At 47.3% G+C, this 13070-nt stretch overlaps 1 protein-coding gene across 1 annotated transcript in view; it reads left to right on the top strand.

The window, feature by feature from the left end:
- The window catches only part of LOC105740832 (diphosphoinositol polyphosphate phosphohydrolase 1), a 95347-nt gene extending 82488 nt beyond the window's left edge, over window positions 1-12859 (top strand). Inside the window, exons 3-5 of the mRNA XM_004624221.3 lie at window positions 6111-6155; window positions 7205-7289; window positions 12183-12859. Of these exons, the coding sequence (XP_004624278.1) occupies window positions 6111-6155; window positions 7205-7289; window positions 12183-12361 (309 nt within the window). The 3' untranslated portion in view covers window positions 12362-12859. The remainder of the gene's footprint in view (window positions 1-6110; window positions 6156-7204; window positions 7290-12182) is intronic.
- The last annotated feature ends 211 nt before the right edge of the window (window positions 12860-13070 follow it).

Below are 13070 nucleotides of genomic sequence, written 5' to 3' on the forward strand. Positions count from 1 at the left end.
AAGTTCAGCATATCAATATCTGATGGAAAATACCTGTTCCAGGATATGCCAAAATGTTTGATATGTCAACAGATAAGATAAACCGAACTGCATATATTGCAGGTTAATAATTAGCCTCTCTTCTGGAGGGTTAACAACCTAAGTTAGCAGATCAAAATTTGGGGAAAAGGAAGGGCTACATGATTGGCCAACATTTTGGCCCTCGCCTTTCAAGGTCAGTGAAGCCTCGGGACATAGGAGAACCTGTACTGTAACAACATGTAACTCAGTTGTGCTCCAAATTTTCTGATCAAAAAGATTATGGAGCCACAGAGAAATGTGTTGGAGGATCTAAAGTGAGCCTGGGAAGAGTCACATGGAGAGAAAAAACATTTTCTCAAGCTTTCACAGAGAGCAAATTGGTCAAGCAATGGCCGTGACTTATCCTCATGTCAGACACTGAGGATGTACAAAAGGTGGTGCAGGGCTACAGGATGAATCCTGAGAGTGATTGACTGACCTTATCAGATACAAAAGTTACATTTCTGGGTATATAGGTCTTGCTATATCTTGGTCTTAACCATCCAGTAGAAAAGTATAAAAATGAGGTATATAAAGTAAAGCCATATTAATACAATGAGCTGTAAAAGGCTCAAGTCAGTAACTTCTGAGGATAACCCACTAATATTATAGACTGCTGGACAGTGTTAGGTTGTTTAGTTGAATTCAAACACTTATGGTATTTAGGTGCCAATAGAATATTCACCTCTGACAGGACAAAATAAATAAAAAAAAATAAAAATTTTTTTAAAAAAGATACAAGGGAAAGATCATTTTGTATTTATATATACAAAATAGGATAAATTTACAGCTACTTTTGCTTAACTCAGTGAGAAGAAAGAGGTGTACTACCAGTGTTTGGTCAGAATATCCTGTCTGCTTCTTGTACCATGGATAACCACTAAGAAGATAACAATGTACAGTGTATTGACTATCAAAACTGTCCTGTTAATCTGCTGTGAAACTGTCTCATTCATATTTATTTCTCAATAAAAAATAAAGAAAAAAAGAAAAGGAACCGAAAAAAGAAAATAGTATTGTGAAAATGATACAAGGCTCCAGTTTATTTGAAAACTTTAGTGAAAGTTTTTTAGACTGAAACTGTCCAGATTTACTTTTTTTTTTTTTTATGTATTTGGTACAGGGTCTACAGGGTGTCGCTATGTAGATCAGACTCATAGTGATCCTCCTGTTTTCAGCCTCCCAAGCGCTGGGATTACAGGCACGCGCCACCATGCCCAGTCTCAATTGCCAACTCAGTGCATCCTGGAGATGGGGCCATCAGGGGCTGGGGATTGAACCCTGGCCACTGTGCTCTGCCTAACAAAGGCACATTAGTCCGCTGAGCTATCTGGCCAGCCCTCAGATTGACTTTAGATAAAGTAGTCAACCTAGAGCCAGGTCTGGTAGGTAGCACATGCATATAGTCCTAGAATTCTGGAGGCTGGGACTGCTGTGATTTTGAGGTTACATAGTGAGACTGTCTCAAAAAAAGGGAAAAAAAAATAGTCAATCTATATATAGATCACTGTTTTTAGTCCTAAAATAGTCATCACTCTCCCTCCCTGCCAAAAATGCCAAGATCAGAGGAGCCAGGGAGATGGCTCAGTAGAATAAGTGCTTCCTGGCAAGCGCAAGGGCCTGGGTTCAATCCCTGGTTCCAGGGTAAAAACAAAAAAACCTGCATTCTGATGTGGGGTGAGGGGTGCATACTTACCTTGTGAATCTAATTGAGGGCCTCAGGTGTGCTGGGCGAGTGCTCTGCTCCTGAGTCACACTCCCTGCCCGGTAGTCTCTTCCCCAAAGAGATTCCAGAGAGGGAGTTGGCACCAACGCTGTCAATATAAAGCCGGTGTAATCCTGACAGGTGAAGCGGCAGTGAGTAGAGGTCCTGAGCATCCGCGGACGTGCCCTCTACAACCACACTGCTCTCCCGTTGTGATGTGAAAAGTTGGAAATGCACAAGTGCAGTGCGTGACATGGCTGTGTTGCAGGGAAATTTTTACTTAGGAAAAGCCAGTATCAGAATTAGTTTGGAAAAAAGAAACAAAAGACAAAAGAAAAATCCTAGAACACACATATCCAGAAAAAAAAAAAAAATCTGAAATAAAAGCCCCCCCTGCCAAAAAATAAATAAATAAAAGAATCACTTTGACCGGGGACCATAGTTCACTGACTCCTGATCAAGGAAAGAACAATACATTCTCACATGGCAAGGCAGAGGCCTGAATGCTCAGTAAAAATGTATTAAATTTTAATTCCAGTTTATCATAAAAGCTTAGCAGACTAAAAGCAGCTTTGTTGCCAGGCATGGTGGCAAATGCCTGTAGTCCCTCCCCAGCACTTGAAAGGCTGAGGCAAGAGGATTGCCGAGAGTTTGAGGCCAACCTGAACTAGATAGTGAGACCCTGTCTCAGAAACCAAAAAAACCAAGAAATAGGCAGTGCTGGGGAGAGAGCTCAGTGGCATGAGCGCCTGCCTGGCAAGGACAGAGGTCCTTAGTTCGATCCGTGGTACCACAAAAAAAAGAAAACAAATGGGCAACTTTGTTAACCTGATGGAGTGTCTAATAAAACCAATAGCAAACATCATGTTTTTTAAAGTTTTCAAAGCATTACCATTTTTGAAGCATTCCCATGACAGGAATAAGTCAGATGTACCTGCTGTAAACTGCCATTTAATACTGAACTGGGATACTAGTCACTGCAGTTAAGAAAAATACATACTACAAACATTCATGCCTATTAATCCCAGCACTTGGGAATCCTGGCCAATTTGTGTGGGTTTGAGATCCTACCTCAAAAAATAATAAATAAGCCCCTTGGTTTTATTGCACAGGACCCCACCACCTCCCATCTCCTTCTCATCTTTGGTATTGTCGTCTGAGACCCGAGTGCCTGGGCTCCCCGTGCAGCAGTGCAGGCGTTCCCCCTGTAACCCCTTTCGGGACTGGGTGCACTGCCACACGGGAAGCTTTGAGACCAGCTCAATTTCCTTAGGTGTGGAGGATTATTTTGGGATTCTTAGCCTTCCACCAGTAGCTGGTTTCTCATCAAGAGCAGCTGTCGTGCAAGTAATAAATGCTTGGCTTCCGTGGCTTCAGCCCCTGGCTCGTTTTCCCCACATGCAGTCCAGAGGTTGGCCACGCGGGATGCTCCAGTAGCTCTCAGTGTCGCATGTGGTCACCTCTTCTCTCTCTGGTTCTTCTGGCTCTCCCAGAGTCACGAGATGCCTGTAGCAGCTCCAAGTTTGAGGGCCATGCTTGACCAATGAGGAGGCAAAGGCCGGGACCCAGACCCACACCTGGACAGGCTCTGGGACTTCCGGTAGCCCGGAGGACAGTACAGTGCCTGGAGGAAGGCTGCTGTCCTGCCCGCCACAGTGTCACCATCTGGTGCCCATGTCAGGGCTGTGCCCCAGCACCAGACTCCCATCCACACGCATGGGAGGATGTCCCTGCAGCCTCCCTGCTCAGCCCAGCCCTCCCAGTTAATTTTTCAGGCCTGTGGGAAATCTTCCCCAAGGAAGACATTCATGATTTCTTCTTCTATAAAATAAGCAGTTACCTGCATTGCTTTTGTTGGCAGATGGGAAATACTCGAATTGATACTGTGTGCTTTGCGATTCAAGGACACACCTTGTTGGCTGCATTGTGACAATAGATTGTTACTGTGACTTGTTACCATGTAAGATAGACTCATCTAGTACTTCAGTACATGTGCTAAAATGGCCTCTGAGTGGGGCTTTTTTTTTTTTTTTTTTTTTTAATGTATTTGATACAGGGTCTCCTACGCAGCTTGGACTCGTACTGATCCTCCTGTTTTCAGCCACCCTAGCGCTGGGAGTACAGGCGTGTGCCGCCACCACCCCTAGTCTCACTAGCTGACTCAGTGTGCTTGGCTGGGGCCGGCATGGCATGTGGTGCCAGGGATCAAACCCCAGTCCCTGTGCTTGCCTAAGCAAGTGCTTAGTGTGCTGAGTTATCTCACCAGTCCTTGAATTGAGCTTTTGATACAATATTAAAATTATAAAAGCTATCATGTGATTTTTTTTTTTTTTTTTTCCAGAACCGGGGATTGAACTCAGGCCCTTGTGCTTGCCAGGGAAGCACTTACCCACTGAGCCATCTCCCCAGCTCCTATCATGTGATTTAAGAGAAATGGGGCCCTCCCAGCATCCTGCCTTAAACAAACCTCCATATGCCTTGCATCCAGTCTCACCCCTGAAAAGGATCCTGGTGTCTCTCAGGTGTGGCCCAGACCCCTCTGTGGCCTGTGTGCAGGCCTCATGTGAGAGATGAAAACCCCTCTCAGATTGCTGTTGGAGGCAGAAGCGAGGTCAGGAAGGGAGGGCGGCCTGGGACCAGGAGAACTGTGGGCAAGGAAGGTAGTTTAGGGGAACAGCATCACAGAGGACCCTGCCTATGACAAGTGTCCTCTTATCTGCTCTGACTAGACTGGCTTACTCTTTCCTCCTTTCTTTCCTTCCTTCCTTCCTTCCTTTTTTTCTTTCTTGTGCTGGGATGGAGCCCCGGCCTTTGTCAACACTGCACTACCACACCCCAGCCCTGGAACCTTTCTTGCAGTTGACCTCTTCTTAAGAAAACTACTAAATCCCAGTTCTGGAAACTAGTAACAGCAGAATATTTTTCTACTTTTTACTATAAAATTATTGGTAGGACTTTTTTTTTTTTTCTTTCTTTCTTTTTTTTTTTGGCGGAACTGGGGATTGAACTCAGGCCCTTGTGCTTGCCAGGCAATTTTTTTTTTTTTTTTAAAGTCGGGGTCTTGCTATGTAGGTCAGCTGGCCTTCAACCACATAGCCCAGTCTAGCCTTAAACTCCAGGCAGCTGCTCCTGCCTCAGCCTCCTGAGTGGTGGGAGGCCACCATGCCCAGCTAAACTTCTGGATGTATGGAAAAAGAAATCAGCTGGACAGTAGCTACTAAAGAGAATGCTCTCTCTACTTCTCCAAAGAGAGAGCTGAATGGCATCTAGCAGTCACGCTCTGCCCTCCTCCATGCACAGCTGACCTCACAGAGGTGACTCTGCTGGCCACCTGGGATCCAAACACAGAGCCAGCTTTCCAGCCTGCTCTCTCACCTGCTAGCCCTTCCTTCTTGTTTGGGCAGCTCCGATGGTTAATTCCTGAGATGAAAGCTCCCAAGTTTTAGTTGGCCTTTTTTTTTTTTTTTTTTATTTTTTTTTTTTTTTTTTTTTTTTGTGTGTGTGTGTGTGTGTGTGTGTGTGTGTGGCCAGCTCAGCCCACCAGGGGGTGCAGCTGGCTGGCATGTGGTGCTGGGGGATCGAACCGCGGTCCCTGTGCTTTATCAAGTTTGTTCCAAGTAGGTACTTTAGACCACTAAGCCATCTCTCCAGCCCCTTTAGTTGGCTTTGAAGGGCAATTATTTCTAAAAATGTAAGAGAAGCAATTTAAATAATAAAAGATAGACATTTCTATTTAAGTAGACCCAAAGCTACAGGTGGATAGATATAAAACAATAGAGAAAGCAGGCATGTTGCCAAGAGAGGAACAGAGTTCCTTGACAAATAGCAGAAATTAATTTCAAAATATAAGTCTTCCAGGAGCCCAGGCCTTTAAATCAGTTTCTCGGGCCAGCGAGATAGCTCAGTGGACTAAGCACCTGCTACAGCAAGTACAGGGACCAGGGTTCAATCCCTGGCACCACATATCGTTGCTCTGGCATCTTTATGTTTTTCTGTTCACATGAGCCTGTGTGTGTGTGTATGTGTACATGCGTATGCATGTGTGCTACACAAATGAGTAAGTGAAGTAATTAACACCAAAAAAGTATTTTTGGTGTAGCTTCATTGGCCTAGATGGACCATCTCATTCTTTAGGCAGCTTTTGAGAGGGGAGCCCTGGCTCCCCAGTGTCCCGGCAGTGGCCAGGCTGGGTGTAACATAGGGACATGTTGATGCAGCCGCAGACCTGGAGTCCGCCCGTGCTGGGTCTTATTCTCATTCTTTCTCAGGACCTCCCAGGCAGACTCAGGGTGAGGCCAGCAGCATTCTGAGATCAGTGTGTTTATTTTTCGTTTTATCTTTCCAGGCTGGAGTGAAAGGGACTTTGGGAAGATTAGTTGGAATATTTGAGGTAAGTCTGTTACCATCTTTAGTGCACATGGAGCATTAATAAGCACATACAGGGCCTGCCCCTTAGCTCAGTTCTTTAAGTGGCTGCTTCCACAAAGCAGTCAGGCTCAGGTTGCTGTGGTTCATCCCCACAACTCAAGCCAGCCAAACATGCCCTGAAGGCATTCTGAGCCAGCCCAAAAAAAAATCCTTCTGCCATTTTTGCCAGGAAGATAGCTCAGTAGAATAAGTGCTTGCCTGGCAAGCACAAGGGCCTGAGTTTGATCCCCGGGGGAAAAAAAAATGCACGTACTCCTGAGCTGGGAAAGAGGCTGTGTGCGTTTCACCCAGTTGTCAAAACAAAGCAATACATGGCCTAAGATGTAGCACAGGGGTGTAGCGTCTGCCTGGCAAGTACAAGGTCCTAAGTTCCATTCCTGGTACCAAAAAAAAAAAAAAAAGACAGCCCAGCAGTGAATAGTGTTCCTTCTTATATCTCCTAGTCTTATCCTCCAAACAACTGGAATTCTTCCTGTTTTTATCCCATTCCTACCTGTTGTCTTCTCCTGAGGTGGGAGGAAAGCTGGATGCCTGTAGAGAAAAGAAATGGAAGATAAGTAGCTGTGGTGTGGGCAACAGCCACAGGAAGTAGTCCTTAGCAGAGATTTGAGGGGTTCCAGGAGGCAGTGAGAGGCTGGGGACAGAGCAAAGGAGCAGGGCTGTGGAGGAGAGGCCAGGGAGCCTTGGGGTCACCAAGACCTGGACAGTGCCCCTGTCCGCAGCTCCTCAGTCTGGGCTGTGCCTCTTACAATGTCAACTTGTTTTGAGAAGCCAGAACATTCCTGGAAAGCTCCAGATGGAGGAAGGAGATGGAACACAGTTGTTAAAGTCCAGGGCTTTAAAGGGCTGGCCAGAGAGTACATCCTCAAGTGCAGGCTCAGTCTGATTCTTTTGGCTGTGATTGTCAGGTGGTCAAAGTAAGACGAATCTGTGCCTAAGCTCCTGGGACATGCGTGCAAGTGTGTGTTCCTTTAACTCTTCCCCCCTCTCTCTCTCCCTCCGGCTCCCCAGAACCAGGAGAGGAAGCACAGGACATACGTATATGTGCTCATTGTCACGGAAGTGCTGGAAGACTGGGAAGACTCGGTGAACATTGGTAAGTTACGCCTTGCCGCCAGCCCTTGCCACTCAGAACTTCAGAAGCCCACCAAAGAACAGGAGTGGAGGGCAGCCAAAAGTGCTACGCGCACCATTTTGGAGGTGTCCAAAGGGAGGCTGAACCTGGAACGCGGCCCCTGAGATTAGAGATGTTTCTGATATCCAACTGGCTCCTCCCCGTGGCACTGATTCTTTTGTTAGACTGGTGGGGACCCAGCCAGGTCAACGCTGTGTTGGCTGGGCACCGTAGCTCAGTGGAGCCTTTGGTTGGCGTGCACAAAGCCTTGTGTGCAGTCCTAACTGTGGGGAAGAATGGGCAGGATGACACGTGCCATAGAGGCAGATGCAGGAGAATCGCAGGCTCTGTCCCAACCGAGGCAATGTAACAATACTGAGTTTCAGGGGAAAAAAATTGTTTTTAAGTACTAGAGATGGAACTCAGTGCAAAGGCCCTGGGTTCCACCCTCAGTACTGTAAGGAAAAAGTCACTCATAAGCTGGAGAAAACCATTGGCCCAGTGGATAAGCCCCTCGGCAGGCCAGCATCATCCAGGGGTGCAGAGGCTAGGGAATGGCTTCCAGCTGTCCCCTGTCCTGCAGGCATAGCTGGCTTTCTCCTGCAGAGCCATTTCCTTAAGCACACAGATCACTATTGTGTGTGCCTTTTGAACTAGCAGCTGGGGTGGTTTAGTTGGCTTAGGATTTAATCTTTCACCTTGAAGGAAAGTATATTCACAAAAAACATGATATTAATGGAGTTTCTGCTTTAAAGTGACAAATGGGGGGCCAGGGAGATGGCTCAGTGGAATAAGCATTTCCCTGGCAAGCGCAAGGGTCTGAGTTCAATCCCCGGTTCTGCCACAAGAAAAAAAGAAAAACCTCTTCTTTGGGCTGGCAAGATGGCTCAGTGGTCTAAAGCACCTACTTGGAACAAGCTTGGCAAAGCACAGGGACCACAGTTCGATCCCCCAGCACCACATGCCAGCCAGCCTCGCCCCCTGGTGGGCTGATCTGGCCACACACACATACACACACACACATAATAAATAAATAAATGTTTAAAAAAATAAAAAATAAAAAAAAAAAATAAATAAAGTGACAAATGGCTAAAATTCACTTGGCAGACCCTTCCCTTTTATTTTTTAATGTATTCAGTACAGGGTCTCACTACACGGATTGGACTCGTAGTAATCCTCCTGTTTTCAGCCTCACAAGAGCTGGGTTTACAAGCATGCTGTCATGCCCAGACTCACTGTCTCAGTGCGCCTTGTGGGTGGGGCCGGCGCAGCATGTTGGGGATCAGACCCTGGTCCCTGCGTCTGCCGAAACAGTTGCTGCATTCCACCGAGCTGTCTATCTGGCTGGCCCGCCCTTCCCTTTCTCATTGACACATCCTTGTCCCCGTGTCCCACACGTTGTGAAGCTGGGCACTGTGGCCCTTTGGCACTGAATGGCTGAGTGCCTGGCAGCAATGCAGCATGCTCAACGTGGGAGCGTTAAGACCTGGAAAGGGGACAGGTGAGTGTGAGGTGGCCTTGCCCCACAGGATGGCATGCCTGTGATGCTGAGTTTCAGAAACCCTGCTCTGTTGGTATGCACACAGGCCTTTGCTGCACATGTGAGCACTGGTCAAATGGCACAATGTGAAGTGTGAGGAATGAGCCCACGGGGCCTGTTCTGAACAGTGTCCTCAGCAAGCTGGATGGAGTGAATACCAATAGGCAGAGGTCCATTTGTTGCGCCAGTGTCCAGGGCCACAGACTGTGGGTAGATGTCAGAATGAGGCAAGGGAGAGCTCTTGCAGCAGCGTCAGTAAAGGTGGAACAGGGCCCCGACTAACATCGGCACCAGTAGAGCCACGTTAAAACAGGAAGTGGAAGCCAGGTGTGGTGGCACTTGAGAGGCTGAGACAGGAGGGTAACTGTGAGTTCAAGACCAGCCTGGGCTTCAGAGTGAGCTCAAGGCCAGTCTGAACTGCATAGTGAGACCCTGCATCAAAAGGGCCAAAAAAAGGGCCTGGGAGATAGCGCAGTAGGATAAGCGCTTGCCTGGCAAGTGCAAGGGCCTGAGTTCAATCCCCATCCCCCCAAAAAAGGGGGGTGCAAAAAGAAGAAAAAAAAACATGAAGTGGAGCTGGGTACACAGGCAGGAGGGCTGCAGGTTTGATGCCAGGCCAGGCAACTTAGCAAGACTCATTCTCAAAGTTTGAAATAAAAGGGCCAAGGAGGTAGCTCACTGTAGAGGCCCTGGGCCAAATGAAGTAGCAGGGGAAACTAAGGTAGCTCTGGCCAGATCCCAGTTTTCACCTACATACTGGGCAGAAAGGAAGAAAAGGGCAGCAGTCAGTAGTGTGTGAGGCCAATATTCCAGCCTGAGTAAGCAAGACTGGGGTAGCCTTTCTGGAAGGCAGTTCAAATGCTTAATTACGGTAGTCCTTCCTCTTGGGACCTTCCCCTGGGCCATGAACCACTTAATAGTCCAATTATTTAAATACAGGATGACCAAAAATTGCTTTTTTTTTTTTGCTATTTTTCATTAACTTTTATGAGGTAAGAGGAAGTGTAAGAATGATAATCTTATCAATACAAGAATTCAGTATAAGAATTGACTGGTTGGGCCAGGGAGATGGCTCAGTGCAATAAGTGCTTCCCTGGCAAGTGCAAGGGCCTGAGTTCAATCCCCAGTTCCGCAAAAAAAAAAAAAAAGAATCGACTGGTTGAAGAAGGTATTGTGGCTGATACCTGTGATCCCCGCACTTAGGAGGCTGAGGCAGTAAGATATACACCAAATTTGAGGCCAGCCTGGAATACATAGTGAACTCAAGGCCAGCCTGAAGTACATAGTGAGACCCTGTATTTCAAAAAAAACAAAAAAAAAGTTCTAAAAAAGGAGCGAAGGAGAGGCTCCGTCCCTGTGTGGGGGCCTGGGCTTGATCCAGAGTACCACAGAAACAGAAGCTCTGTGTAGGTGCTAATCAGGCCCTTCACCTAACTGCTGGTCACAGCAGACGCAGGAAGTAGGTCCCCTTTACTGTCTGTTTTCTAGGCGAGGACTAGGGTGCAGGAGACTCAGGGCTTGCGCGGGTCCCCCAGCTCCTGGGACATCGGCTGTGCACTCTTCCCTCCTAGCCACAGCGCCCCAGAGCTGCGCTGCATTTGGAGAACTGGAAGCATGATTTCAAATGTTCAAGTGGGTTTCTTTTTCAGATATGGATGGTAAAAAAGTGAGTGTGCTACAGTATTGAGAGTGGTCATGTCTGGCTTGTCATCCTAGGGCACTGGAGTGGGCCTATAAGATACAAGAGTGCTTGCTGGACATGGTGGCACACGCCTGCAATCCCAGCAGTCAGGGTGCAGAGGCAGGAGGATTGTTGTGAATTTGAGGCCAGCCTGGGCTTTGCAACAAGACCCAGGTGCGAAAGAATAAAACTTAAAAAAAGATGGTGAGGGCCGGGGAGACGGCTCAGTGGAATAAGCGCTTCCCTGGTGAGCGCAAGGGCCTGAGTTCAATCCCTGGTTCCTCCAAAAAGAAATCCTAAAAAAAAAAAGATGATGAGCCAAGGTGATAGCCCAGTAGACTAAGCACCTGCTTAGGCAAGTGTGGAGACTGGGGTTCCACCCCCAGCCCCACATGGTGCATGCCTGTAATCCCAGCGCTGGGGAGGCTGAAGCAGGAGGATCACCAGGAGTCTGAGCTGTGTAGTGAGACCCTACACCAAATATATTAAAAAAAAAAAAATGGTGGTGCTTATTGCATTCTATTTTCTTGTTCCTCCAGCCCCCCACCCCTCCAGTGCTGGGAATTGAAGCCAAGGCCACCTACGTGGCAATTACAAATTCCTGTGCCTGGAGGGCTTTTTTATTACTTTCATAAGAGAAAAGTAATAAAAGATTTTAAAACTAATATGAAGAGGGCTGGAGAGATGGCTCAGTGGTCTAGAGCACCTACTTAGAACAAGCTTAGCAAAAGCATCAGGGACCGCGGTTCAATCCCCCAGCACCACATGCCAGCCAGCCCTGCCCCCTGGTGGGCTGAGCTGGCCTCTCTCTCTCTCTCTCTCTCTCTCAAATAAATAAATAAATAAATAAATAAATAAATAAATAAAATTAAAAAAAAAACTAATATGAAGAAATGGGGCTGGCTAAATAACATCGGATTAAAGCGCCTGCAAGCAGGCACAGGGGCCGGGAGGTTGATTCTGGGCCTGCTGCGCCATCCAGCACTTGGGAGGCTGTAAATAGGAGAATCACTAGAGTCCAATCTAGTAGTGAGACCCTGAACACCCTGTAGACACTTCCCTAAAAATACAGGAAAAGAAATATGAGGAAATGGAAGCTGAAAATAATAGTGATTTGTGCTGACAGAGTTTTATATTGCATGTTAAGTGGATGTACCACTCCTACACAACCTTCCTCATGTCATCACCAGTTGATGACAAGCCGGGCAGCCTTGTGTCCTGGGTGCTGGTTCTCATGCTCAGCTTTGCAACAGGGGTTCTTGCTCACCCCTTGCAGCCCAGACAGCCAGGCCAGGTGTGCAGGGGGTCTACACAGCCAGCATTCTCCGGGCTGTGCCTTTACCTGCTCGTCCTCAGGCATTTGAGTCATTTTGGAGCCTAGAGAGTGTGCTTGTGCCAAGCGTGGTGGCACACGCCTGTCATCCCAGAACTTGGCAGCTGAGGCAGGAGGATCACTTGAGTTTCAAGGCAGCCTGGGCTATGTAGCGATATCCTGTCTCAAATTTAAAAAAACGAAGGAAAAGTACATATGAACTACATATTTAAAAAGTATTGAGAAACATTGATTTCATGTTTTTGTGCGCATTTTCTCAAACCCTGGAGGCTTAGAAACCTCATTCTCCCACTTGTACTGCTGTCTTCTCTGCCCTCACAGGAAGGAAAAGGGAGTGGTTTAAGATAGAAGAGGCCGTAAAGGTGTTGCAGTGTCACAAACCCGTGCAGGCGTCGTACTTTGAGGCGCTGAGGCAAGGCTACCCCGCCAACAACGGCACCCCGGTCGTGGCCACCACGTACTCAGTTTCTCCTCAGAGCTCCATGTCGGGCATCAGATGACTGAAGACTCCCACGAGCCATGGAGGGGGCACCCAGACTGCAGTTGCGGCCCTTGCCTGGCTCTCTCCTGGCCTCCTCCTCGTCCTTCTCCTCCTCGGCGGCGTGCACAGAGCAGGGGCGCGGTGACTCCCCATTTGGTGTTCATGGGGGGCTCTTTCTTCTTTCTGTGGAGGGGTGGGGGCTGGGTGTGTAGTCCTTAAGTACTTTGTGCATGATCTGTCCCCCATTTTCACAGTGCACCCCCTGAAGAGAGGCAGACATCTTTCCCCCAGCTTCTCAAGTATCCCTGTTTGTCTCACCCAGCCCTGGCCACATATTTTCTTTGATTTTTAAAAAACTTTTTTTTATTAAAAGATACCAGTGTGAGATGAACCTTTTCAAGAATTTGTCCTATAATGTGCTGTTCAGGCCCGTAGGTTGGGCACTTTCACTGCAGGGTACATTTATCTACACATTATATAGTCCACATATAATATGTAAATAAATGACTTAGAAGAATTTTACTGTTTAATACTCAAAGTTTTTTTGTTTGTTTAAATTCTAGTATGGAAACCCTCCTAATTAATTTCCATGTTTGTTTTCGACGCTAGTGGCTAGGCCAGTTCCCCTGTGCGGACTGTCGCTGCGTAGGTGACCTTCAGAGTGCTCCCGGGACTCACAGCCTGCTCGGGAAGCTGTTTCCATGCCAGGAAAGAAACAGGAAGAACTT

Source organism: Octodon degus, unplaced genomic scaffold (assembly GCF_000260255.1).
Source record: "Octodon degus isolate 3935 unplaced genomic scaffold, OctDeg1.0 scaffold00005, whole genome shotgun sequence".
In the NCBI taxonomy this organism is placed as follows: Eukaryota; Metazoa; Chordata; class Mammalia; order Rodentia; family Octodontidae; genus Octodon; species Octodon degus.